Raw genomic sequence first — 26,403 nt, forward strand, 5'->3', positions numbered from 1 at the left:
TTTTTGGTTTCTTTGAGACAGGGTTTCTTTGTGTAGCTTTGCGCCTTTCCTGAAACACACTCTGTAGACCAGGCTGGCCTCGAACTCACAGAGATTAGCCTGCCTCTGCCTCCCAAGTGCTGGGATTAAAGGCGTGTGCCACCACCGCCCGGCTGGGATTTTTTCTTAATTAAATCATTTGAAATAGGAAGACCCAAATTTAATCTGGGCCACACCTTCTGCTGGCAGCCTCTACAGGGACATGGAAGAAGGGAGCTTGTTCCTTGCCTGCTCTTTCCCAATCTCACCAGCAAGTCCATTCCTTCACTGGCATCAGAGCCCACTTTTTTGGGATTCTGGTGTATACCAAAGACCAGATGAGACACCCAGCCTTGTGGACTGAACAACTACTGGACTCTTAGACCTTCCATTGGTAGATGGCCATTGCTGGACTAGCTGGACCACAGACTGTAAACCATTCTTTTTTTTTTTTTTTAAAGATTTATTTATTTATGTATTTTATATATGTGAGTGCTCTATTTGCATGTATGCCTGCAAGACAGAAGAGGCCATTAGATCCCACTATAGATGTGAGCCTCCATGTGGATGCTGGAAATTGAACTCAGGTCCTCTGAAAGAGCAGCCCATGCTCTTAACCACTGAGTCATTTCTCCAGCCCCTGTCTGTAAACTATTCTAATTAGAGAGAGAGAGAAAGAGAAAGAGAGAGAGAGAGAGAGAGAATATCATTCTATAAGTTCAGTTTCCTTGTAGAACCCTCAAGGTGTGTTTTACAATGTGAGCTCTCAGCTGCTACTCTAGTGCCTGCCTGCCTGCCTGCCTGCCTGCCTGGCGCCATGCTTTCTGCCATGATGGTGATGGACTCCCATCCCTCTGGAACTGTAAACCCCAAAGAAACTCTTTCTTCTACAAGTTGCCTTGGTCATGGTGTCATATCACAGTAATAGTGTCAGGTCTAAAAGAAACTCAGGACAAATAGCTAACTGTAGTTCCTACTAGCATATATATATATATATATGTATATATATATGTGTATATATATATATATACATATATATATATATATACATATATATCAACTTTAATCCTAGCACTCAGAAGGCAGAGGCAGGCAGATGTTTATGAGTTTGAGGCCAGCCTACAGAGTGAGTTCCAGGACAGCCAGGGCTACACAAAGAAACCCTGTCTGGAAAAAGACAGAGAGAGGAAGAACCTTGAGACTCGGAGAGACTTTGAACTTTTAAATTGTGTTAATACTGTGGAAGATGATGGGACGTCTGAAGATGGACTAAATGCATTTTCATTATGATATGGCCACAAAACTATGGGGCTAAGGAGTGAAATGTGGTGGTTTGAATGAGAATGGCCCCCATAGGCTCGTATATTTGAATAGTTGGTCCCCACCTAAAGAACTGTTTGGGAAGGATTAGGAGGTGTGGTCTTGGGGGCAGACTATGAGTTTTCAAAAGTCCCACCCACTTCCGGTTAGCTCACTCTGCCTCATGGTTGTTCCTCAAGATGTGAGCTCTCAGTTGCTGCTCCAGTATCATGGCAGCCTGCCTGCTGCCATGCTCCCAGCCATGATGGTCATGGACTCTATCGTCTGAAACTGTAAGCCCCAAGTAAACTGTCTCTGGCACCTCCTTCTTGGTGCTCCCCTGAAATGACTCACACAAAGGAACCTGGCACAATCTGGCACAATAACTTATAGCAATCTGCTGAGATAGTTCACTGGGTAAAGGCATTGCTACCAAGCCTCACAACCTGAGCTCCAACCCTGGAACCCACATGTTTGAAGGAGAGAACTACCTATGACGGCCACACATGTAACCATACACATATACAACAATAAATAAATATAATAAAATATTATGGCTCTTGTTTGGTTCTACTCCTTGTTGGCTTGCTTTGCCCAAATGCTATGAAATGCCCTTCTTTTATGACACAGACATTTGAGGGAACCAAGGCTGAACAAAGGATTTAAATAGCCAGATGACACCACTACCATTTCCTCAAGTGCCAAGAGAGACCAGGTGTTCCCAAGCACCACCCAGCACCTCACAGAGCACAGGGACAGGCCGAGCTCCTCCCTGGGGCATTCTGATGACACTGCCCATCACCTCTTCCCAGCACTCAGCACAGAGGACCTACCTTGTCAGCAATATCCTCCTCTGGGCACTCCACAGGCTCTGGGGGAGGGTCCTCCAGGGCCTCCATGGTCAGAGCCCCCGACTGGTGCAGATACCTACAGAAAAGACCCAAAAGCAGAGGGAAGAATGGAAAAACCCACACGATAAGCTCTTCAAACAAGAGTGCTTCCAAGTCCCTCTGAAAGGCAGACACCACCATCACAGAGCACATGCCCTCCCCAACTCCTGGGGGGCAGTGTTCTCCTGATCAAAGCACCAAGAAGGGGTGTCCCTGGGCCAATCATTCAGCATTACCAACGGGCTGGGAACAAGCAGATTGCGCTCTGGAGCTTGAGTCTTCCTAGAACTCTTTGGAGCCTATGAGCACAACCTTTCCCCTGCCAGCTGAGGGGACAACAGGGTACTTTGGACCAGGGTGCAATAAAACACATCATTCCTCATCATGATATGAAATAATCTCAAATCCACCAGAGGCCCATCAAATATTAATTTAGGATCTTGACTCCTGTATAGTCTATCTACATGTGTGTGATTTTTTTTTCTCTTTTGAGATGAGGTCTTTCCTTCTTTTTTTTTTTTTTTTTTTTTTTTTTTGAGACAGGATTTCTCTGTGTAACCACCCTAGCTGTCCTGGAACTCACTTTGTAGACCAAGCTGGCATCAAACTCACAGAGATCCACATGCTTCTGCCCCTGAGTGCTGGGATTAAAGGCGTGTGCCACCACCGCGCAGCTGAGATGAGGTTTTTCTTGCTATGTAACACAGACTGGCCTCAAACTTGAAATCTTCCTGCTTTAGCTTCCTAATTGCTGTGGGCCACTGTACCCAGTTCTACATTTATATTTGTTCTGAGACACGTCTTGCTGTGTTGGTTGGCTAGTCTGGAATTCGCCATGTAGACCAGGCAGGCCTCAAATTCAGAGATTTATTCATTTATTTATTAACTTGCCTCTGCTGGGATTAAAGGTATGTACCACCACATCCAGCTTCTACCTACAATCTTGATGCTTGGTTTTCGGTGTGCCCTCTGTGGTACTGAGAGTTAAGGGTCCTGAGGTCACTCCGGTCACACCTTGGGTTACAGGAGGAGCTTAGTACAGATGAACTAGGGAAGAACCCAGGTCCTCTGGGGCACCAGTGTCAGGTCAAGGCCCAGACACCAGCCCTGAAGCCTCATGGAACCCCAAGGACCCCTCACCGTGCTCTTGGCAGGGCCACTTCTCAGCTGCTGATGCCTGGGCAGGTGTTTAGCAAAGGGACACTTGCTTGTGATTCAGACTCACTTGCTTAATTGTGGTCAGTCTAATTCGGCAGGGGTCCACACACTTTTCAGGGCACTTGTAGAGAAGTGGCAGCAGAGCTGTGTGTTGAATTTGTCCCACACTAGGGGTCAGTTTCTAAACTTGACGGCCTGACGCTCAGAACTGTGTGAGCTTGAGAAAGCGTTCAGGCTCGCTGAGCCTTCTCTCAGGAAATGGGCAGGCAGTAAGGGGTTTCAGTGAGCTTCCACAAGGGTGTTTTATAGACAGCTTTGGTAAGGATTCCACAGACTGAGGATTCAGCCGTGGCCACTTTATCAGTGAATGAAGCTGTTTCCTTTCTCACTGACTGAGCTTGTACATTTCCTTTTTTTTCCCCCCTCATGAATATTTTAGGGGGAAAACGAAGCAAGCTCCTTCACCCTGGGCCCATAAGCCCACACACACTGACAAAGCCACTTTCTTCTAGAACCTGCTCTAGTGTTTCCTCAGAGTCTCAAAAGGGTGCTGACCAGCCCTGTGTTCTCGGTCAGTCCCTGCTCTTAAACAGGACCTTGACCTCAATTTCATGCCACTCCCCGGAAAGGAAACTGCCCACCCTAGACCCTAGAGGCCACCCTGGTCAGGGGCCAAGGCCTGGGCCTATCTCAGGAGCGGGAACATGCTGTCCCTAAGCACCCAGTGTGTGGTCTCTTGGTGAAGCCAAGGTTGTCTAGCATGGGGAGTGTGGCTTATTTAATCCCCACCAAGAAGAAGGGCTCTTCCTTTAACTCCACTCAAGAGCCCCCAGGAGAAGGGGCTGTGGCCAGCAAGAGGAGTGTGAGTTCTGGGATGACCCAGACCACATTTTGCCCAAGGGGTGAAAATAATGTCCCTGCTGTGAATCCCACTGGGCCAACTCTGTGCCAGGTGCTTCAAGGGAAGGCCACTTCCATTTCCATAAACAGGGACAGGGAGGGAACAGCTTCATGGACACAGCCAGGTCACAGAGTCACAGCTAGACACTGTAAAATACCCATCTTAGCCACAATGCATAAAGGGTTGGACATTCTGCAACATGAATCACAGGACAGCCATTCTGTGTTTCCTGAGAATTCGAGGGACAGATTTAAGGGCACAATGGCAGCGGAATAAAATCTGCATGTATGCTTTGACATTCTTCAGGTACACTACAGGATGTACTTTTGATTCATAAATTAACTATGAACATGAAATCTGAGTTTTGATGCAACAAATACATTTGACAAGGAGTGAGCTCCAGGACAGGCACTAAAACTACACAGAGAAACCCTGTCTCAGAAAAAAACAAAACAAAACAAAACAGACAACGGAAGGGTGTAAAGGTGACCACTAACTCGGCAGCCGCAGCAGCTGGTCTTAGGGAGGAAACACAGTACTGCTACCTGAGCCTGGCCATTCAGATGGAGGGTGGCAGCACCTTAGACCTGAACACTGACTTCAGTGAAGACTGTCCAGAGCCAACCGGAGGGCAGAAGCACAACTCACCCTTTACAGCAGGAAGCTGACGGCAGCCTAACTCCAGAAACAGAAGCTGGCCTTTAAGACTCTAACAAGGCCAGACAGCGGTGGCGCACGCCTTTAATCCCAGCACTCGGGAGGCAGACGCAGGCGGATCTCTGAGTTCGAGGCCAGCCTGGGCTACAGAGTGAGTTCCACGACAGCCAGGGCTATGCAGAGAAACCCTGTCTTGAAAAGCAAAACAAAACAAAAACCAAAACCCCAAACCAACACCCCTGCCCCCCAAAACCCCCAAGACCCTAGCAAGACCTATTCCCCCACCCCCTCTTCTCTCCATGTGAGCCACTGGGATAGTAAGACCATAGGCTGGGCGGGAAGCCACCCAGAGCCAGCTCTAAGAGACTGACCCTAGAGCAGACACGGGGAGACTGCAGCCCACTCCAGCCCTGACAAGGAGACTGTAAGGGCAGAGGGAACATAGAAGCTGCTATCAGCTCCAGGTCCAGGTCTAAACCCACAGCCCTAGAAATTCCTTCCACAACCTCTCCCCTCAAATGCTTTCTATCCCAAACCATGAAATATAACCCGAAAGTTTGAATTAATGAAAAAACCTGGACAAGAACATCTTCTAAAATGTTTTTCAGAAACTGTGACTGTCAGGACATTTCATAAGATTTTCAGCAAGTGATCGAGGCTCTGCCTACCTTGCCACCTTCCTGCTGGAGAGCCGCTTGGCTGGGCTGTGCAAAAACCAAACAAACAGGAAAATCGTGTCAGGGAGCAGACAGAAGGACAAGCGGAAACAGGAAACTTGGGCTGGGGAGATAGCAGGGCACAGGCATGCAGCCCCTGGCCCCAGACAAGCCACATGCACAGAATACCCTCTGCAAGGCAGAGAACATGCATGGCACCTTTTATAAAGTCTTCACCAAGTCTCATCGTTCCGTCCCTAAGACCTCAAAAGAAATCACGCAGGCCACAGTACCCAGCCAAGCCCAGTGCCTAAACCCACCAGCTGACGGCACCTGGGTCCACATCATTGGCTACTGTCATGTCTCCAGTGCTGCTGAAGCCATGAGCCCAGCTGACTGGCTATCACATAGGCCCTCCTATCGCTTTTGCTTGGATCCTGACACTTCACACTCCAAATATCTGTAGGATGAGGATTTAGAAACCCTTCCTTGAGCCACCCTGGAGCAGTAACACAGACCACCGACTGTAGCAAGAGCAGGCCCAACATTCCTCTTCTGGCTCTGAGGCCAGAAGGCTCTGAGGCATAGCCTCCCTGCTGAACCTGTGGCCCCCAGGAAGATATAGCTGTGTTTAGGCACAGAACTGCCTGTCTTAGCTCACGGCAGACCCGCCAGCCCCTTTTCCTCTTTCAAGGGCGGGCAGGCAGTCTAACTGGAGAGGCATTCCTGCATCACTTCAGCTGGGTTCAAAACCATCCTTGTGGTGACTCTGTGAAGTCCATTGCAGGGGTATATTTTCATTTGTGATGCTACATTCTGCCAACAGAGGGCACCGGAGAGAAGGTGCTGATAGCATAGCACTGTCTTTGCCGCACCGTTCCACAGGGTTGTGGGCTGCTGAGGTGCACAGATCTTCTCCTGGGTGGGCAGTGGGATTTGGATCCCTTGCATCACATTTGCTATTTGTGACTCCTCGGATCTCTTGTCATACACTGGTAGCGCCTCGTGTCCTCGTGTTCCTGCCCTCACAGCTTTGTCTCTCTGCAGCTACTGTATGGCTCCCTCTCCTGGCTGGACTCTTGGCTAGCACTGTACATTTTAGTACAAATCTGCTTTTATCTTCCAATCATGGACACTCCCTGCACAGTAAGAACAGACTGCTATGTCTACCTATCAGCCTCAGACCGGGAAATCCTGCAACAGTTTACAATTTTGAAGATATACCTCTGAGTAAATCAGACTTCTCGGGTTCTATAAACTGCATTGTTTTTACAGATAATCCCAGGTACCCAAAGAACACAACAGCTACAGGAATGCTGTGTTGCCCACTGGGCAAACACCCGCGACATAATGTAAACGCTATTGCTATATGGTGAGTTCATGAAGCTTATCCTGAGGGAATGCATGCAGGCAGGAGGCAGAGTTTAGCTCTCTCAATAGTACTGGGGTGCTAGTACTTGACAGCTGTGTCCCAACTAAAGTTGAAAGTCTCTCTAGACCTAGCAGAGCATTTTAGGGTGAGAGCTCTCAGTCCAGTCATGCTGAGCCACATACTAGTCTGACTTCTGCCCCACAAGGCCTGACTGGTATGATCATTGCATCTTAGAGGCAGGTTTTTAGCATGGGAAAAAATCTTCAGTGATTGAGACAACATACATGTCTTCTTTAACATACCTGTAACTCACCCCTACTCATCAGTACGGAGGCTGTTCACCAGCAGAAAGAATGTACTGGCAACTTTGCCAGTACTGAACACATGGCAGGTGAAAGCCTGTGTCCTCTACAATGGAAGCCAACAGGGTTTCTGGAATCACCAGAGACCACATTGTTTCCCCCAAGTCTTGCAGAGACATGCCCTCCAAGAATACTTCTGGTTTCTAGCGTTGTGATCAGGACCCCACAGAGTTCCCTTTGATCCTTCCCAACTGGCCAAGATCCCATCTCACTGTGATGCTACACAGAACACAAGAACAAAAGATAACATGTCAAGGGCACCAGGACTGGAGCTGGAACAGGACAGAGGTGTAGATCTAGTCTGGTTAAAGCCCTGCCATGGTAGGGCAGTCAAGGCACGGCCTCTAACAGACCTCCAAGCATGCTGCACTACCGGGATGGTCTTCCTTTCCGCCACAACACTTCTGCCCAACTAGAGCCTGTGTGGTCATCTGATGCCTCTGCCTGGCAGGGGATGCCATCCATAGCTTCACATACAGCCCATCTCTTCTCTGGACCCTTCTTCTTCAAGCTCCCAGCCAAGGACTCTTCCCTCTTCACACTGAGCCAATGGGATGTCAGGGCATGGTGATACAAACCAAGAACCCAAAGGTGTTTCCTATGAATTTGTGGAGCAGCAAAGAGAACTCGCTGGAACTCTGGTTCTGCTGGGACTGCTCACAGAGAGGCAGGGGGTAAAGGGTGGAGATGAGTAATAGGTGAGCGAGAACAGGACAGCGGGCAGAGGAGCAGCAGGCATGGTGTAAGAGCAAAGCAGCGACACCAGGTCCTCTGCATCTGAATGTCCAGCCATCCTACAGAACTGAAGGCCCCAGAGCACAGTGATGATGACTAACCCAGCAGTCCAGACAACTACTTACAGATTGGTTTTAAAAACCCATCTTTAAATTCCCCAGCTCTGCCTCCATGACTCAGGTGAAGAAAAGTTTCACGTGAGGTTGTTTCCCCTACAGGGACAGCAGCCAACGAGGCTGCCACATGCATGAAGGAGAAGGGACACAGGCGGCAAGCTAGGTCAAGGCATGCAGGGGTAGGGTCCGCAGGAAGAGTCCCATCGTCAGAGTGCCTTACTAGACTAGGTGATCAGAGCAGGAGCACCTTGGGCAACACCCAGTAGTGGGGAGCACTGCAGTGGGAGTCTCCCTGGGAGCACGGAGCAAGACCAGGTTCTCCATGTTACCTATTCATCTCAAGGTCAGTCAGGCGGGCAGAAAGGTCTTCGAGGCGGTTGATCTGTTTGTGGCACTGGCTACAGTGAAACTCAAAGACCTCATCAGTGAGGACGCTGCGCAGCTTTGAGGCAAGAGGGTGGGAGCTAGAAAGACAGAGGCCAGTCAGGAGAGAGGAGGCCCTCTTAGGTTGTCTTTGCCAGGCCTGAGGTGGAGGAGGGAGGGAAAGGCACTGGATAGAAGCACAGGAAGAGGAGGAATGGTCCAGGGCGCTGCCTGTGCTCTGGGGACTACCAGAAGCCCTTCCTCACATCACCTGAGGAGCCTGGAACATCTGCTACCTGGGGCAGCCAGGGTTGGCACACATTCTCCCTGCCAGGCAGGACACAAACCCAGGCAGTCAGAGCCTGAACCCCAAACTCCCTTTATCAGGAAGGTAAATGCAGACAACAGCTTTCTCCCCTGTGGAAATCACATGACTGTGACAGCAGAGTGTGTCTCCAGGGGGAGTTTGAAAAAGATTTATGCTTTTGAGGTCTGTGTTAAAAACTCGAGATTCTGTCTAGCCTTCTGGGGACGCTAGCTGAACACCTGTGATTCTAATTCAACAAGCTCTTAGCACACAGGCGGACCAGGACAGAGCTGTTCCTGGGCACTGAGGTCAGGGAAGCAGCCTCATCCCTGGGGAAGGACTGTGGAAAACTAGGCTGCAAGTTCACTTTAGAGAAGGGTAGAGGCCGGGCAGTGGTGGTGCATGCCTTTAATCCCAGCACTCCAGAGGCAGAGCCAGGCCGATCTCTGTGAGTTCGAGGCCAGCCTGGGCTACCAAGTGAGTTCCAGGACAGGCTCCAAAACTACACAGAGAAACCCTGTCTTGGGGGAAAAAAAAAAAAAGAAGGGTAGGAAAGAATACATCAAATGTAGCGTGAAAATGACACTTCAGATTGGAGACACCTGACAGGAGATGGGGCAAACTGCACCAACAGGAGACTGCCACGGCACAGGAGACACGGCAGGGACAAGCCCGACCTCCAACTCAAAGGCCCTAGAACTCTCCGCAGGAGGACCGTGCACCCAGGATGCACTCCGAGAGCCCATCCACAGCCAGCGCTGTTTTGAGGTGGCACATTAGCTTACAGAAAGGCCTCTAGTGTTGGCTCCACAGGTCTGTGCTGCCATGATAACCAGGCTGAAGTGGACAAAATCAGGAACCAGGAAGCAAAAGGGCAATGTGGTCAGTGTGGAAGAGCTGTCCAGCCAGGCCTGGGCCCCACTGGGAGACGGTGGTTTCCTCACACTGAATGCTCAGGAGAGGCTACTCAGGTCTGCAGTCAAAACCGGCCAGGTGTGCATGCAAGTCAATCTCCTGAGGCAACTCAGCAACTCAGGGAAAGCAAGTGTCTTGTCTACCAGATGCCGTAGTTCAGTTACCTCAGAGCTAGAACTTTTCAGAAAATCTTGGGGAATATCATGGCAGAGCCTGGCTCGTGACTCTACAGTCTCCCTCAGAGCCACCGGCGGCCATGTGCAGTGGCTCAGCAGATGCTTCAAGGGCTGCAGTATATATACTGCAGTAGACAGGAGGGGCGCAGCTAGCCTCCCCTCAGGTGTTCAACTGCACAGCGGCAGATACAGCAAGTTTCCCCTGACCTGCACAGGACCCCACAGAGAAGTTTCCCCGGAACTAGGCATGGAGAAGGAGCAGACCATGCACAGTGCAAGGTGTCACCTGGGGGTGAGAAAAGCAGGGTCTCCGCAGTCCAGCTCCCCGTTACAGAGGGTCTCCGGGGACAGCTCGGCCTCACTGCCCTCACCGTAATCTTCAAAATGTTCCTCACTGCCAATCACCATGACGACAGCCTGGCTGTGGGAGCGGGTTCTACAAAAGACAGACAGAAGCAATTCTGAGTCACAGCCATAGGCACCTGATGGGATGTATACTATTTGATAAGGCACAAGCCTGAGTCACATCACCCGAGGAGCCACACTGCAAAAACAGAACAGAACAGAACCAGAAACGGGTGAAATCGATTTTCAGTAACTGTGCTACTTAATTCATTTACTAACAGATATGAAATTGCATCACTCCAAAGAGGCTGTTCTTCTGGGATAAGGGAGACAGTAGAGTGACAGACCATGCTAAGGGCAGTCAGTAGGGTCAGGAGGGCCTATGCTCTTTGGCTAACCACAGTGCTCCAACAGGGTTGCAACTTCCAGTTTGACAAGCATGAAACTCACACACATGGCCAGTTTGACACCCATTAAATTCACATACATGGCCAGTGTTAACAGCTGGAGACCTCATCAGTGACACTGTAGGATCAGCTGGGTGGTGGTGGTCCTCACCTTTAATCCTAGAATTTGGTAGGCAGAGGCCGGTGGATCTCTGAGTTCGAGGCCAGCCTGGTCTACGGAGCTAGTTCCAGGACAGCCAGGGATACACAGAGAAACCCTGTCTCAACTAAAAAAAAAAAAAAATTATATATATAACATGAAAAATGTCACAGATAAACAATTCATAAGTTTTTAAATAACATTTTTTGGTAGTGCTGGAGCTAGAACCTAGGACTTGTGCACATCAATCATGAAGCCACAGCACAGCCCAACAGTTTTAAATAAATAACATATAACAGTATACTATGGCCGGGCGGCGGTGGTGCACACCTTTAATCCCAGCACTTGGGAGGCAGAGTCAGGCCATCTCTGTGAGTTCGAGGCCAGCCTGGTCTACACAGTGAGATCCAGGACAGGCGCCATAATTACACAGAGAAACCCTGTCTTGAAAAACCAAAAAAAAAGAAAAAGAAACAGTATACTATTATACTTTTAGTGTTTCTTGTCCTTTTTGTTGTTGTGTTGTTTTGTTTTGCTTTGAGACAGGGTCTCACTATGTAGCTCTTGGCTGGCCTGTAACTCGCTGTATAACCAACCCAGGCTGGCCTCAAACTCACAGACCTACCTGTCTCTGCATCATGAGTGCTGCCGCTAAAGGTGTGTGACACCACACCTGGCAATTTTTAAGTTTTTAGTGATGTATTTATTTATTATTACATCCATATGTGGCCAATGCAGGGTATCACAAAGATATGTGAATACTATGTCCTCCAGCCCTGGCTTCAAGACTGGGCTAGTGGTGGCGCACACCTTAATCCCAGCATTTGGGAGGCAGAGGCAGGAGGGATCTCTGTGAGTCCAAAGTCAGCCCTATCTTCATGACAGACAGATCCACATAGTGAGACCCTGTTTTAAAAAATGATTTTGCAGCTGGGTGGTAGTGGCAGTGCGTGCCTTTAATCCCAGCACTTGGGAGGAAGAAGGAGGTGAATCTCTGAGTTCAAGTCTAGCCTGGTCTACAGAGAGAGTTCTAGGACAGCCAGGGCTACACAGAGAAACCCTGCCTCAAAAAACCAATAATAGCCGGGCGGTGGTGGCGCACGCCTTTAATCCCAGCACTCGGGAGGCAGAGCCAGGCGGATCTCTGTGAGTTCGAGGCCAGCCTGGTCTCCAAAGCGAGTTCCAGGAAAGGCGCAAAGCTACACAGAGAAACCCTGTCTCGAAAAACCAAAAAAAAAAAAAACAAAAAACCAATAATAATAACAATAATAATAATCTTTTAAATGTGCTAATGGGTTGAAAACACAGATCAGTTGTTAAGAGTGCTTCTGAAGATGAGCACTAGCTTCTGGGACTAGGGAGATGCTCAGAGTACTGACAGCAATTCCAGAAGGCCCGCATAGCAGTTCTCAATTGTCTGTAACTCCAGTTCCAAGGGATCCTATGTCTCTGGCCTTTGCAGGCACCTGCACTCACATGCACATTCTGGCGTGCGCGCGCGCGCGCGCGCGCGCACACACACACACACACACACACACACACACACACACACACACACACATTTAAAACAATAAAAATTAATTCTTCGTTTTAAGTGCTGTGCAGTACACAGAAAGATTAGAATTGATCCATGATACTGCATATAACTGGTCCTGGTGGTACATACCTGTAAGCCCATCACTTGAAAAAAATCAGAAGCACATCATCCTTGTCCACATAGCAAGTTCAAGGCCAGCCTAGGATATATGAGGCCCTCTTTTTCTTTCTTTCTTTCTTTCTTTCTTTCTTTCTTTCTTTCTTTCTTTCTTTCTTTCTTTCTTTCTTTCTTTCTTTCTTTCTTCTTCCTTCCTTCCTTCCCTTCCTTCCTTCCTTCCTTCCTTCCTTCCTTCCTTCCTTCCTTCCTTTCTTTCTTTCTTTCTTTCTTTCTTTATTTTTTTTGTTTTTGTTTTTGAGACAGGGTTTCACTATGTAGTCCTGGCTGTCCTGGAACTCACTTTGTAGACCAGGCTGGCCTCAAACTCACAGAGATCCACCTGCCTCTGTTTGGGACTAAAGGTGTGCATCACTACCGCTGGGCTATATGAGACCCTATTTAAAAAAAAGAACTGTGCTTACAAACCACAGAAGACTTAGTGAAGGTTTATCTCTTATAATTTCTCTGTCTCTACAGACAGACCCTGTAGAATGTTAAATCCAGGAGTGTCCTAGAAGGAGAGGCATAAGGGGATGTCAGCTGGATGGACAGGTGCAGCTCCACAGAGACAGGAGGAAGCTACATATGGCCCTGACTGTTCCTACCATTGCAGACAGCACAGTTTAGGGAACCCACACGACACACAGACACATGGACACACACACACACACACACACACACACACACACACACACACACGCACGCACGCGCGCGGCATGGGTACAGACCTGCTTGGGAGCAGCAGCAGTGCACCATGGTCAGGCTCCTCCATCGTGTCCAGGCACTCTGAGGGTACAGCTGAGCCACCAGCACTGTCGGCGTCCCCCTCAGGCTGCAGCTCGGGGTGCACCAGCGTGCTGGTGTCCTCATCTGTGAAGGTCTCACACTCACTGTAGGTACTCTCAGACCCCATATATGCGCTGTCGGTCACCTCATTGGCCTAGGAGAGAGGACCAACAGTTAGCCTGGACAGCTATGGAGGCCAAATTTGATAGAAGACACAGCGCCACCAAAAATAACAGCCGTATCCCTAAGCATTGATGTGAACTTATGAGTCAGGACGCAGCATATGTATGTGCGACACACACGTTTGTTGCGGACTAAACGTAGGGCCTCTGAGATGCCCTATGTGATCTGCCATTTAACTGCACCCTCAGCCCCTTATTTTTAAAATGAAAGAGAAAAGACAAAAATATGCGTAGAGGTGCGCATGGTGGAGCCCACCTGTATTCCTGGCACACAGAAGGCAAGGCAGGAAGACCATGAGTTCAAGGCCAGCCCGGGCTAATAGAAAAACGTTGTCTCAAAAAGACAAAAGTGGAGTCGTTTTCAAATCAGTTGAATAATAATACATCTAAAAGATACAACGCATCCCAGAATTACAAATATCCCCAATAGAACCACTTGGTTTGTGGTTTTCAGCATGGATATTACTTACAGTAAGAAATTACTATACGACAGTGTAAGACTGTGCCTTTTAAAACGAAGACATCACCGCTGGCAGGGTGGCTCAGTGAGTAAAGGCACAAGCCACCAAGCCCAATGATTTGAGTTCAATCCCCAAGACACACATGGTAGACGAGAACTGACTCCCCGAAATTGTCCCTGGACCTCCACACACATATTGTGGCAACTCCCCTACATAAACACATAAAAATTAGTAACAATAAAAATGTATAAAAATCAAATTAAGATATCATCATCAATAGCTATTTTTGCAAGTCTAGGCTTCTGCTGGCTTTTTGGGTTTGTTTGTTTGTTTCCTTCTTTGGTTTTGGTTTTTTAAGACAGGGTTTCTCTGCGCAGCTCTGGCTGTCCTGGAACTTGCTCTGTAGATCAGGCTGGCCTCAAACTCAGAAATCCACCTGCCTCTGCTTCACCAGTGTTGGGATTAAAGGCGTGCGCCACCGTGCCCGGCCAGGATACTGCTTTGAGATGTGAAGTCAAGGTGTAACTTGTAATGCTTACGAGCCAATCATCTATGTCTTGTTCCCAATCGTACCTGTTTCCCCTATGGACAGAACACAGCATGGGGCTCAGCTTAGGGCAAGACAGTCAGAATTTAAATAATACCAACGCACTGAAAACCAAAGAAGGATAAAGGAGGGCATTTCCTACTTAAGAGTTCAATTTTAATTACAATGAGGCTGCAAGTTAGGGTAAGTCTCTGACATTTCATACTCAGAAGATTCTGAGGTTAACAATTTGTAAATAGGATTTCTGAAAACTTGCAGTTCTAGCAGGAAAAAGATGCCCTTTGTCCCTCAGGGCTGGTGTTCAAAGGAGTGTAAGGAGTCTGCAATCCTCCCAGGAAGACCTGAGCCTCTAGGCTGATGAGAAGCCAGCTCTAATCTTGTTAGCCCCACTAACAGCATGTGACCTGAGCTTCCACCACAAAGGGAGAGCCGGAAGTACTCATCTCAAGGTTCCAGTGGATGACAAGGGTGGGCACTTCTTAGAGCAAGAAAGGAAACAAGCCCGCACAGTCATGCTCCCAAAGGGTACAAAATTCATCAATACTAAGCACTTTGTAGAAAGCAGCATGTCAAAATCTAAAACCAAAGCCAGACAATGGTGGTACACACATTTAATTCCAGGACTCGGGAGACAGAAAAAGGCAGTTCTCAATGAGTTCAAGGCCAGCACGGTCTACACAGTAAGCTCCAGGCTGCCGAGGTGATATAGTGAGACCCTATCTTTAAGAAACCCTAAATGAGAAAGCGACCTTTATAGTCCACTTCTGTTTTACCCATGCACATAAGCAGCTCTCTCCAGAATGAGGCAGGCCAAGACTCCGTCCTGCAGAAGCCAGCTCAGACAGGCTAGCACAGCACGCAGGCACAGGCAACTGTCCAAGACCTGGCCTACAGGAGATAGTAGACAAACAGGACACTATTCTGTATAGACTCCTGATGGTCCATGAGGGGAGGCTGAGAGTCACTTACCCAGGCACTAAGAAAACACTGTAGATTTCTGAGAAGAATGGAAACAAAGACTAGACATGGTTCATTAGCAGTAAGCAAAAACTGCTAAAAGAATGTTGTGCCTGGTGCACAAGTATGGCCCCACAAGAGACCCTGCTCAGCACCAAGATGTAGGAGAAAGGGAGCAAGCAGACCCATGAGCTGGACATCTAGGCCCCAACACTAACCTGGCAGGACCTTCCAAGACCTGAGTAGGTTGTTGCTTATAATAGAAAGTGATCAAGCCGGGCAGTGATGGTGCATGCCTTTAATCCCAGCACTTGGGAGGCAAAGGCAGGTGGATCTCTGTGAGTTCAAGGCCAGCCTGGGCTACAGAGCAAGCTCCAGGACAGGCACCAAAACTACACAGAGAAATCCTGTCTCGGGGGTATGGGGTGTGGGGTGGGGAGTGACCTTGAGGTAACTTTAAAAACTTTAGATTTATATTTTGTTTTATGTATATGAATGTTCTGCCTTCATGCATGCATGTGCACAACATGTATGCTTGTTGGTCTCCTGGAACTGGGGCTGTGGGTTGTTGTAAGCCACCATATGAGTGCTGAGAATTGAACCCATGTCTGATGCAGAAACAACAATCGTTCCTAACCGCCGAGCTATCTCTCCGGCTTGAGGCAGCTTTTTAAAAGTCAACTCAAGGTGTTTTTTTTAGCAGATTTTTTTTCTATCTCATATAGCTTTATTTGTGCATTTTTTTAAATCTTACTGGCCGTTTGCTTGTATAATATGGTTTCTGATTGTGATTTTATGAGTTTTGTTTTTGTCTGTTTGTGTGTCTCAGGGTGTGTGTTTCTGTGCTTTTTCATGTTTTTTGTTTGCTTGTTTTTTAATTTGTTTGTTTTCTATAGAAGGAGACAGAAAGCCTGGAGTTGGATGAGTAGGGAGGTCGGGAGGATCCCAGCACTTGGGAGGCAGAAGCAGGCGGATCTCTGAGTCTGAAGCCAGCCTGCTTGGTCTGTAGAGTGCGACCTTGTCTCAAAACAAAACAAGAAACAGATGACTCATCCAGTAAAGGCACTTGCCGTCAGGCCTGATGACTGCAGTTGGATCCCCAGGACCCAAATGGTGACTTCCACACCTGCACCGTAGAACGTGTGACCCCCTATTAACGCAGTAATTTGTTTCTTAGAGCCAACCCACATACACTCACTGCGCTCACTGCTCCCCCCTGGCCATGTGCACCCAGATTTTCCAGCACAGCTCGGACACTGGGAACAAGTACAACAAGTTCTCAGTGCAGTGAGCACATTTCTTCCTGGGATAGAAAGAGTCTGAAGGCTGGAGCCTACTCACTACATGGAGTTCTCACGATGCTGAGGGTGGTGTCTCTGGGAGCACAGGCCAAGGATGGCACCTTCCTTGGAGTTTAGGCAGAGTGTTAGGACAGAATCAACTCTACCACCAAGAGAGCAAAGAGGCAAATGTCTACATCTCCATCTGTACCACAGATCTTGGAGGGAGGCTGTAGGACACAATCTCAACTCATTTCTAAAGGATCCGTCCCTTCTGCAGGACTGTGGAGTAACTGCACAGCTCCAGTCACAGAGAGGGGGACATGGTTGCATGTGTAAACTTCAAAGTAAACAAATGAGGTCAAGAGGTCCCATCCCTAAGCACTGCAAAAAGTACTCAGGGTCCTCTGTGGGATGTGGGACACAAACACGAAGCCCCCAGATTGCTAATAGTCTACCAGAGGCAAGTTAGCCACAAAGAAAGAAGACCCGGACTCTGAGGTGCTGGGAGGACATCTAGGCCCCAAGACTAACCTGGTAGGACCTTCCAAGACCTCAGAGTAGGTTGATGCTTATAATAGAAAGTGATCAAGCTGGGTAGTGGTGGTGGTGCACACCTTTAATCCCAGCACTCGGGAGGCAGAGGCAAGCGGACCTCTGTGAGTTCAAGGACAGCCTGGTCTACAGAGTGAGCTCCAGGACAGGCACCAAAACTACACAGAGAAACCCTGTCTTGGAAAACCTAAAAAAACAAAACAAAACAAAAACAAAAAAACAGTCACCAAACCCCACCTTGGAGCACAGTTCTACCAAACAGTTCATGACACAATACAAACACAGCCTCACCCACTGGGCTCCATCCATCAGCCAGTTAGAACACAGCTTTGCCGAGAAGACAACACTCTATAGTACCAACTTCTAAATTTTTACCTACTACCAAAGTAAAAACGAACTCACTTTAAAATCAAAGTGCCTTAAAAAACTTCCCAATGTGTCGTTACATTCACTAGGTAATCGATCATCTAAGGCACTAAGAGACGGATGAGACCCTTAATTCAGGCTATCAGTTATGGCTAACACCGCCTGGCAGCTCCCACAGTCCAGGCTACGGTTCCTCCCTCCACAGAAACAGAATTCAGGCACAATCCAGGCACAGCGCACTCTTGGGTCTCTTCTTACCCTCAGGTGATGGCCAAGTACCTTCACAGGCCTGTCTCTGGGCCCAGGCTCCGGGAAGGGTGTGTTGCTGGAGATGACCTCCTGATCGCGTGTCCCCGCTCACCAAGTCACTGACTTCTCTTCACTGGCTGTCACCTTCTCTTTGCTAGCCATGCAAAATCCATGTGCCCACCTGGAGGCACATCCCCACCTCAGAGAAAGTTTAACCTGCTCCCAGACACGCTCTGTTAAGCTGCTGCCGGCCAGGTGGGGAGGAGCAAAGTCCGGGAAGGTCCTTGCTAGCCTTAACAAACAGGCAGGGAACAAAGCGCAGCAGTCTGGGTGGACACTTTAACCTTCCTGATAACGGCTTGTACAAAAGACACATTCTCATCAGAAAAGTGGTCTCCCTAGCTTCCAGCAGTGGGAGAGGAGGGAGGCACACAGAAAGCACAGCCAGGACGATTCTGGGACACCCTTATCACCTGGTCCTGCTTGTTCTCTGGGTGACTTCCTCACCGCCCCTCCAGAAACCCTGATAAGTGGTCTCTACCCACTGTGGCGTGGTCTGTCCTCCCTTGGCCTGTTCAGATTCTTGGACAATGAGCTTTCTTTTCATGATTATTCCTGTAAACATCACCAGCAACTTAACTCAGCCCCCTAACTCTCCCCGGCCTCACTTAATATTCTCCTGTTATAAGCTAATACCCAAGGGGTCCCCAGGAAAGTGGTAGTGGGAGCCAGGACAGCTAGTAGGAACCCCTAACAGGGAGTGCTCATGAGCGAGTACCTGCCTCAGTACTCCTGCCAGCATGTGCTTAACTCACCAAGTTCCACCAGAATCCCAGGGCTACAAGAACCATTTCCAGCAAGTCAGGAAAAGGCTAATTGTCTCTAAGTACCAAGTAGGGTATCTGGATTTGACACATAGATTCTCCACTTGAAAAAGAAGCCAGGATCTCAGTGCTTAGGAGGCAGAGGCAGGTGGATCTCTGTGAGTTCAAGGCCAGTTTGGTCTACATAGCAAGTTCTAGGACAGCCAGGGCTATGCAGAGAAACCCTGTCTCAGAAAACTAACAAACCAACAAAAAGATGTTTGACATTTCTTTTAGTTCTTTTTTTGTTTGCTTGTATGTTTGTTTTTTGGTTTTGTTTTTTTTTGTTTTGTTTTTTTTTGTTGTTTTTTTTTTTTTCGAGACAGGGTTTCTCTGTGTAGTTTTGGTGGCTGTCCTGGATCTCACTCTGTAGCCCAGGCTGGCCTCGAACTCACAGAGATCCGCCTGGCGTTGCCTCCCGAGTGCTGGGATTAAAGGCGCCACCACCACCACCTGGCTGTATGTTTGTTTTTTGAAACAGGGTATCACTATGTAGTTCTGGCTATCCTGGAACTTACAGTGTAGACAAGGCTGGCTCAGAGCTCTGTCTGTTTCTGCCTCCTGAGTGCTGGAATTAAAGGAGTGAGCCACCACATCTGACAACATTTTTTTATAGTCCAGGCTGGCCTTGAACTCACGACGTCACCAAAGATGACCTGATCCTCCTGTTTCCACCTCCCAAGCGTGAGGATTGCAGCCTGCACTATTACGCCTAGCTGTTTTGTTTTAAAGAACAAACTCTGTAAGTTCATAGCAATACCTAGTTCTGAAAACTGCACCTGCAAACCTGAAAAGCAAGACTCGGAAGAAACATGGGCATAACTTAGAGGAGCAGGTCTGTGAGTGGAGCTCAGGGACACCAGGAAAGGCAGAAACACAACTCTGCAAAACCCCGGGGCAGCCAGGGGCGCGTGGGGCAGCCAGAGCACAGGGGACTGGCTGAGCGGGAAACAATGGTCTGTGAGGCTGTCACAGAGACACGTCTTCATGTGCACACTGCGAATGCTGGTCAACAATGAAGCACCAGCTGTGGCCCACCAGTGCCAGTGTGCTTGTAACAGGAACTGTGGTGGGCGTCGCATGGAAACCCTCTACAGTTTTTTAAAAGTAAGCAGAAACGTAGAAATGTTTCTTCCATCGAAAGCAGAAATTAGAGCGCTAAGAGAGAAAGAAGACTCGGTGGTTAAGGGTGCTTGCTGCTCTTCCACACAGCCCAAGTTTGATTTTCAGCACTCGTACTGCGTGGCTGACAAATGCCTTCAACTCCAGCTCCAGGTGACCCAATGCCTCTGGCCTCCGAAGGCGCCTGCACTCAGGTGCGCGCACACACACACACACACACACACACACACACACACACACACACACACAATTAAAAATAAGTCTTTAAAAGAGAAATTAGGATTAAAAAACTCAGGCCAGGCCGGATGGTGGTGGCGCATGACTTTAATCCCAGCACTCGGGAGGCAGAGGCAGGCGGATCTCTGTGAGTTCAAGACTAGCCTGGTCTACAGAGTGAATTCCAGGGCAGCCTGATCTACAGATTGAGATCCAGGACAGGCACCAAAACTACACAAAGAAAGCCTGTCTCGAAAAACCAAAAACCAAACCAAACCAAAATCAAAACCAAAAACCCAAAACAAACAAAAAAACTCTCGAATGGCCCTCAAAAGGAATCCACTTCGACATTACAGGGTCCAGCCCCTCATGTGACAAAGGAGCAAAGGGTCTGAGAACTTGCTATAAAGAACCTTCAATCTCACCAACCTCCAGAACTTAGAGGGTTGAAATGTTGCAGCTACCCCTTCTACCAACACACCACAGGCTCAGGGAGAGCTCCACATTTTCAAGATTGGTCTCACTGCATTGCCAAGCCAGCTTGGAACTCCTGAGCCCAAGGACCTTGCCTCTCAGCCACCCTGAACACAAGGACAACAGCTCCATGTGTGTTTTGTAAAGAAAACCCTGTAGACGGGCTCCAGATGACCCGAGACTCAGCTCTCTCCAGTTTGCTGGGCAGTTACAGTGGTCTGCCTTCCTTGGCTGTCACTTTGTCCCCAGCTAGGTGACAAGGAGCCCAGAGTTTTAAGAGACACCACACAGCACAATCCTAGTTTCCCCAGGAGTAGACAGCAAGGGATACAGGGCAGGAGGCAGGTTAGTCAATGTTCCCAAACACAGACAATTATTTTTAAGTTCACAGGGGGAAACCTTCAACGTCTTGTGCTCTGCCTCTGCCTGGTAGAAGAGGACACCACAGAGCCCAACTACCCACAAACCTCTACTCCACAACAGGCCCAAGAGATGACTTTTGAACATGCAGATACCGATCCCAACTAAGCCAGTGGGGAAAGTCTGTGGTTTCTGCCACAGCCAAGCCCCCCGCCCAGCCCTCCCCCCCACGTGCACAGGGCACAGCACCGGTGAAAGCAGCTGAGGACGCTCAGGGAGCAGCAGCTGCAGTGCAGAGGAAGGAGAAAGGGAGCCGTGGTCAGGAAAGAAAGCACTTGCCTCGTAGGTGACAAAATCGTCAAACTCATCGGCACAGGCAGGGGGCTCTTCATCTTGGACAGGCTCCACACTGTACAGCTGGCCATCAGGATCTGTGGAGAGAAGAGCCGGCCTCAGCAGGCCATCCAGTGCTGTCCAGAAGGGTCCACGGTGGAGGTACAGTGTGTGACTAGGACTCCTGAGGAAGAACACTTCTAAGGCTGAGCTGCCGTGACGAGGGGGAAGGGGAGACACTGTGACTAACGGAGTGAGTGTACCAGGGGAGGAAGCAGGGGGGAGCACGAGACCACATCCCCGGGGAGACAACAGTGCTTGTTAGGGTGCTGGGAAGTTGGTGTGTACACAATTTTTTTTTAAAGAACCAAACAAACACGCAGAGATGATCAGCCACACTAGTGGAAACCCAAGAACTGCGGACTAACAGCCATGGAGCCCCCAGAGGACTGGACCAGGCCCTCTGCATACGGGAGACAGGTGTTTAGCTTGAACTGTTTGGGGGGCCCCCAGGCCGGGGGATCGGGATCCGTCCCTGGTGCATGGGCGGGCTTTTTGGAGCCCAGTGCCTATGGTGGGACACCTCGCACAGTTGTTGGAGTGGGCAGAGCCTTAGACCTGCCTCAGCTGAGTGTGCCAGGCTCTGCTGACTCCCCATGGGAGACCTTGACTTGGAAAATATGGGGATGGGGCATGGATTGGGGGGAAGGATGGGGGTGGGGAGAGGGAAGGGGGGGATCTGTGCTTGGTATGTAAAGTGAATAGAAAATGTCTTAATAATAATCCACCCCCCAAAAAAAGAACCAAACAACATTGAAAGGCAAAGTGCAGGATATCAAGTTCTGCAAACACATACACCCGTGAGAAGGAGCTACATACAAACCCTTATCATTACCAATATCTTGTCTGGTGAAACATTGAGCAATGCAGTATCAAGGTGTGTTACACTCAACAGTTTCGGTTTCCTCTGTTCTATCTTGTGTATGTGTGTGTATAAATACATACATAAATATGTGTATGTATATAAAAGTGGGTTTGGACTAGCAAGAAAGTTCAGTGGACAAAGGTACTTGCCACCAAGCCTGACAAGCTGAGTTTGATCCCTGGAACCCACATCGTCAAAATACAAAACCAAGTCCCAAATGTTCTCTGACTTCCAGACGCATGCCATGATATGTATGTGCCCACACATGCATGCGTGCTCATACCCAATAAATAATATAGTGAAGATATTTCAAAATATGAGGTTGGGTTTAAATTTTTCTTTATTTTTGAAACAGAATTTCTGTGTATAGCCCTGGATGCCTTAGAACTCACTCTGTAGACCAGGCAGGTTGACCTCGAACTCACAGAGATCCATCGGCCTACTTGTGCCTCCTGAGTGCTGGAATTAACACCGTGCCCAGACCTATTTTTATTATTCATGTGTATATCATGTGTGTGTGGGTACCCACAGAGGCCAGAAGAGGGATTAGCTTTCCCTAAAGACAGAGTTGGGAATCACCTGCAGCGGGTGCTGGAACTGAGCCTGGTCCCTCTAGAGGACCAGTAAGTGCTCTTAACTGCTGAGCCACCTCTCCAGCACCATGAGCTGTTGCTGTTGCGGTTTCTTTCCAAGGCACAGTCTTGCTATATAGCCCTGGCTGGCCTAGAATTTGCTATATAGACCGGGCTGGCTTTGAACTCAGAGATCTGCTTGCCTCCACCTCCAGAGTACTTTGATAGAAGGTGTGTCCCCCAGAAAGTTGTTTTTATTTTTATTTTTTAATAAGGTACATTTTTTAAAAGATTTCTTTTTTTATGATTTTAAATGTATGGATGTTTGCCTGCATATATGTATGTGAACACCATATGCATCCCTGGTGGAGGCCAGAGGAGGGCATCAGATCCTCTGGAACTGGCATTATAGGTGGCTATAAGCTTCCATGTAGGTGCTGAGAATCGAACCCAGGTCCTCTGCAAGGGCAGCTAGTCTCTTAGCTGTTAAGTCATCTCTCCAGCACCTTAGAAAGTAAATTTTAAAGGAGCACCAACTTCCTAACTCAATGTCAGAGACATTTTCTAAACACCTCAATTCCAAAACACCTGTGTCTCCCTCTGTGGAACGAGGTGCCAACATCCATGGTCCCCAAGATGCTCAGGGGCACCGTGCATGACAAGGGACACAGAAAGACACCTGTACCAATGTCCCATCACTATGTAATTTCTTACATGAAGTACACTGACTTACAGGTACATTAATCCCAGCACTCAGGAGGCAGAGGCAGGTGGATCTCTGTGAGTTCAAGGCCAGCCTGGTCTACAGAGTGAGATCCAGGACAGGCACCAAAACTACACAGAGAAACTGTCTTGAAAAATCAAAACAAAACAAAACAAAACAAAAAAACTGGGTATGGTGTCACACATCTGCAACCCCAGTTCTCCAATGGTAGGATGGGGGATGGACAGAGGAGACACCTACAAAGCTTATGGGTGTACACAGCAGCAGAAGAGCAAGGACCCTGTCTCAAAAAAGGTAGAAGGTGAGGACTGACCCCTAAGGTTATCCTCTGGCTTCCACACACCCACCCACACATACGTAAACACTCACACAAAAATTTTTTAAAATAAATCAGGTGAGGTGGCACACGCCTTTAATCCCAGCACTTGGAAGGCAGAGACAGGGGGATGTCTGATTTCAAGGCCAGCCTGGTCTACAGAGTGAGTTCCAAGACAGCCAGGACTACACACAGAGAAACCACATCTTGAATAAAACAAACAAACAAATAAATAGAAAATAGAGGGGAAAAGCTCAGTCCCCCCTTTTTTTGTTTGTGAGACAAGGTCTCATTAAAACCATGCTGGTTTTAAGTCAGCCATGTAGTCTCCTGTGTCCATACTCAAGTACTGAATTACAAGCACGAACCACAGCCAGATTCCATAGTCATCTCAATGTGGTTCCAAGCGGAACAGCAACCTTCCCCAGATGATCCTGGAAGAAATGCTTTGGAATGGTCAGCACTGGCTTCCTCTAAATGGGCCATGAAAGACCAGAAAAGGCTCATGCTTTGATCTAGACCAAGGAAGAAAAAAGAAAAATACAACCATAAAACCCCAACAGGTTCTGAGACTTGGACACTAACAGACCTGGGTAACTGAGGACGGGACCCAGGGAGGAGCCACAGTGGAGTGTCCAAGGGCAGTGCTGTTAACTACTAAGCCATCTTTCCAGCCCACCTCCCCACCCACCTTTTTTTTTTTTCAAGATTGAGTTGCTTTGTGTAGCCCTGGCTGTGCTGAAATTAGCTCTGTAGACCAGGCTGGCCTCAAACTCAGAGATCCACCTGCCTCTGACTCCCGAGTCCTGGGATTATGGGCACCACCTGGGATTAAAGGTGTGCACCACCACTGTCCACCCCAGCCCCTCATTTTCACTTTAAGACAGTGTCTCGGGCTGGAGAGATGACTCAGAGGTTAAGAGCACTGACTGCCCTTCCAGCGGTCCTGAGTTCAATTCCCAGCAACCACATGGTGGCTCACAGCCATCTGTAATGAGATCTGGTGCCCTCTTCTGGCCTGCAGGGATACATGCAGGCAGAACACTGTATAAATAATAAATAAAAATCTTTAAAAAAAGACAGGGTCTCACTAAGTTGTGCAGGCAGGCTTTAACTTGAGATCCTCCTGCCTTAGTCTCCTTATGTAGAAATTTTTTGTTTTGAGACAGGGTGTCACCATGTAGCTCTGGTTGTCTTAGAACTTGTTATATAGACCAGGCTGGCCTTGAACTCACAGAGATGCACCTGTCTGTGCCTCCTAAGTGCTGGTATTAAAGGCGTGCACCACTACAGCTAGCAGTTAAGTGGAAAATTTTAATGTGCATTTATCTTATCCTTCCAGAGCTAGGAATGTATGAGCCAGAGCCATGGCCTATTTGTAACAGTTCCCTGTCTCATTCTATTCCTGGAATAGTGCTTGTGGCTGTGACAGCAGGCGTCTTGCGCTTCCCTGCAAACTGGGTCAATATATTGTGTGGTTTACTATGCTGCTGCCCGATGTAGACAGAATGAGGCTGACAGGCAATCAGGCTGTCCATAGCTACACCGGTCCGTTACAGTAAGACCTGAAGTGAGCTTCACTGGAAATGCAGTTCGAGAAGCATAACTTCCTTTCTTCCAAATGCTATGAAATAATTCAAAAATCACCTCTGGCTTCATCGTTTATTCTATTCTCACTGTGTCTTCCTAACCAGATGTAAATGAAGCCCCAAAATTAACAAGGCAGGAAAGTAAAGCCTCTGCTCTAATCAGCAGGTGCACTGGGTAGTTTCCCAATGTCCTGGCATGGTGGGTGAGGCAGGGGATTGTCCACTGAGCACTCTCCATGGCCTAGGCTGGGGTAGAATCATGAAGTTTGCTGTCACAGAAAAGGACAAGTCCTCCCACTACACTACTGGACAGTTGATATCTCCATTGCTCATTCCTCTACCTTCTGACCCTAGTCCCCCTACAGCCCCAAACACACCAGGCACACACCCCCTACAAACAGCCCCCGCCCCCGTCTGGTGTCACCCGATCCCCTCCCATCCCCTCCAGTCTCCCACCTTATCATCTGTCTGTCTCCTACGAGAAAGCCAGCACCAGAGGCGAAGGAAGGACTCTCTGTCTCCAGAGCAGTTACACAGGTCTGCCTCACTCATCTTCATCTCTGCAGCCCCCCAGCTCATCTCCATGAGGACCCCACCAGGTCCAGGGGCCACTCTGACGGGCTCAACCCAGTACGGTATCAGGCTGAGGCTCTGGAGCATTAAACTATTTCTAACAACTAGCTGGGAGATTTATCGTCCTAATTAAATCAAAGTCAAAATATTAATGAAAAAGAATGCAAAAATGATGAAATTAAAAATGAACCCCCAAACTGGGTGGTGGTGGCATATGCTTTTAATCTCAGCAGGGGGAGAGGAGCTCACAGAGGCAGGCAGATCTCTGAACTCCAGGCCAGCCTGGTCTACAGAGCAAGTTCTAGTACAGCCAAGGCTAAACAGAGAAATCCTGTTTCAAAAACAAACCAACCAACCAACCAACCAACAGAAACAGCCCAGTCCTGATGCTGGGATTACACACACTTATTCCCTGCTTCAGAGACTGTATTACTTACCTACAGT

General features: G+C 48.5%; 1 protein-coding gene across 2 annotated transcripts in view; it reads right to left on the reverse strand.

The window, feature by feature from the left end:
- Window positions 1–26,403, reverse strand: part of Rab11fip3 (RAB11 family interacting protein 3) — an 85,512-nt gene that overhangs the window by 11,837 nt on the left and 47,272 nt on the right. The window contains exons 3-8 of one of the 2 annotated variants that reach the window (XM_052758802.1): window positions 21,267–21,358; window positions 13,238–13,449; window positions 10,212–10,361; window positions 8,494–8,628; window positions 5,592–5,627; window positions 2,151–2,244 (exon numbers count right to left, since the gene is read on the reverse strand). In XM_052758802.1, coding sequence (XP_052614762.1) covers window positions 2,151–2,244; window positions 5,592–5,627; window positions 8,494–8,628; window positions 10,212–10,361; window positions 13,238–13,449; window positions 21,267–21,358 — 719 coding nt within the window. The remainder of the gene's footprint in view (window positions 1–2,150; window positions 2,245–5,591; window positions 5,628–8,493; window positions 8,629–10,211; window positions 10,362–13,237; window positions 13,450–21,266; window positions 21,359–26,403) is intronic. The other variant, XM_052758803.1, reaches the window with a different exon arrangement.

Source organism: Peromyscus californicus, unplaced genomic scaffold (assembly GCF_007827085.1).
Source record: "Peromyscus californicus insignis strain IS unplaced genomic scaffold, ASM782708v3 Scaffold_3__1_contigs__length_106647218, whole genome shotgun sequence".
Classification (NCBI taxonomy): Eukaryota; Metazoa; Chordata; class Mammalia; order Rodentia; family Cricetidae; genus Peromyscus; species Peromyscus californicus.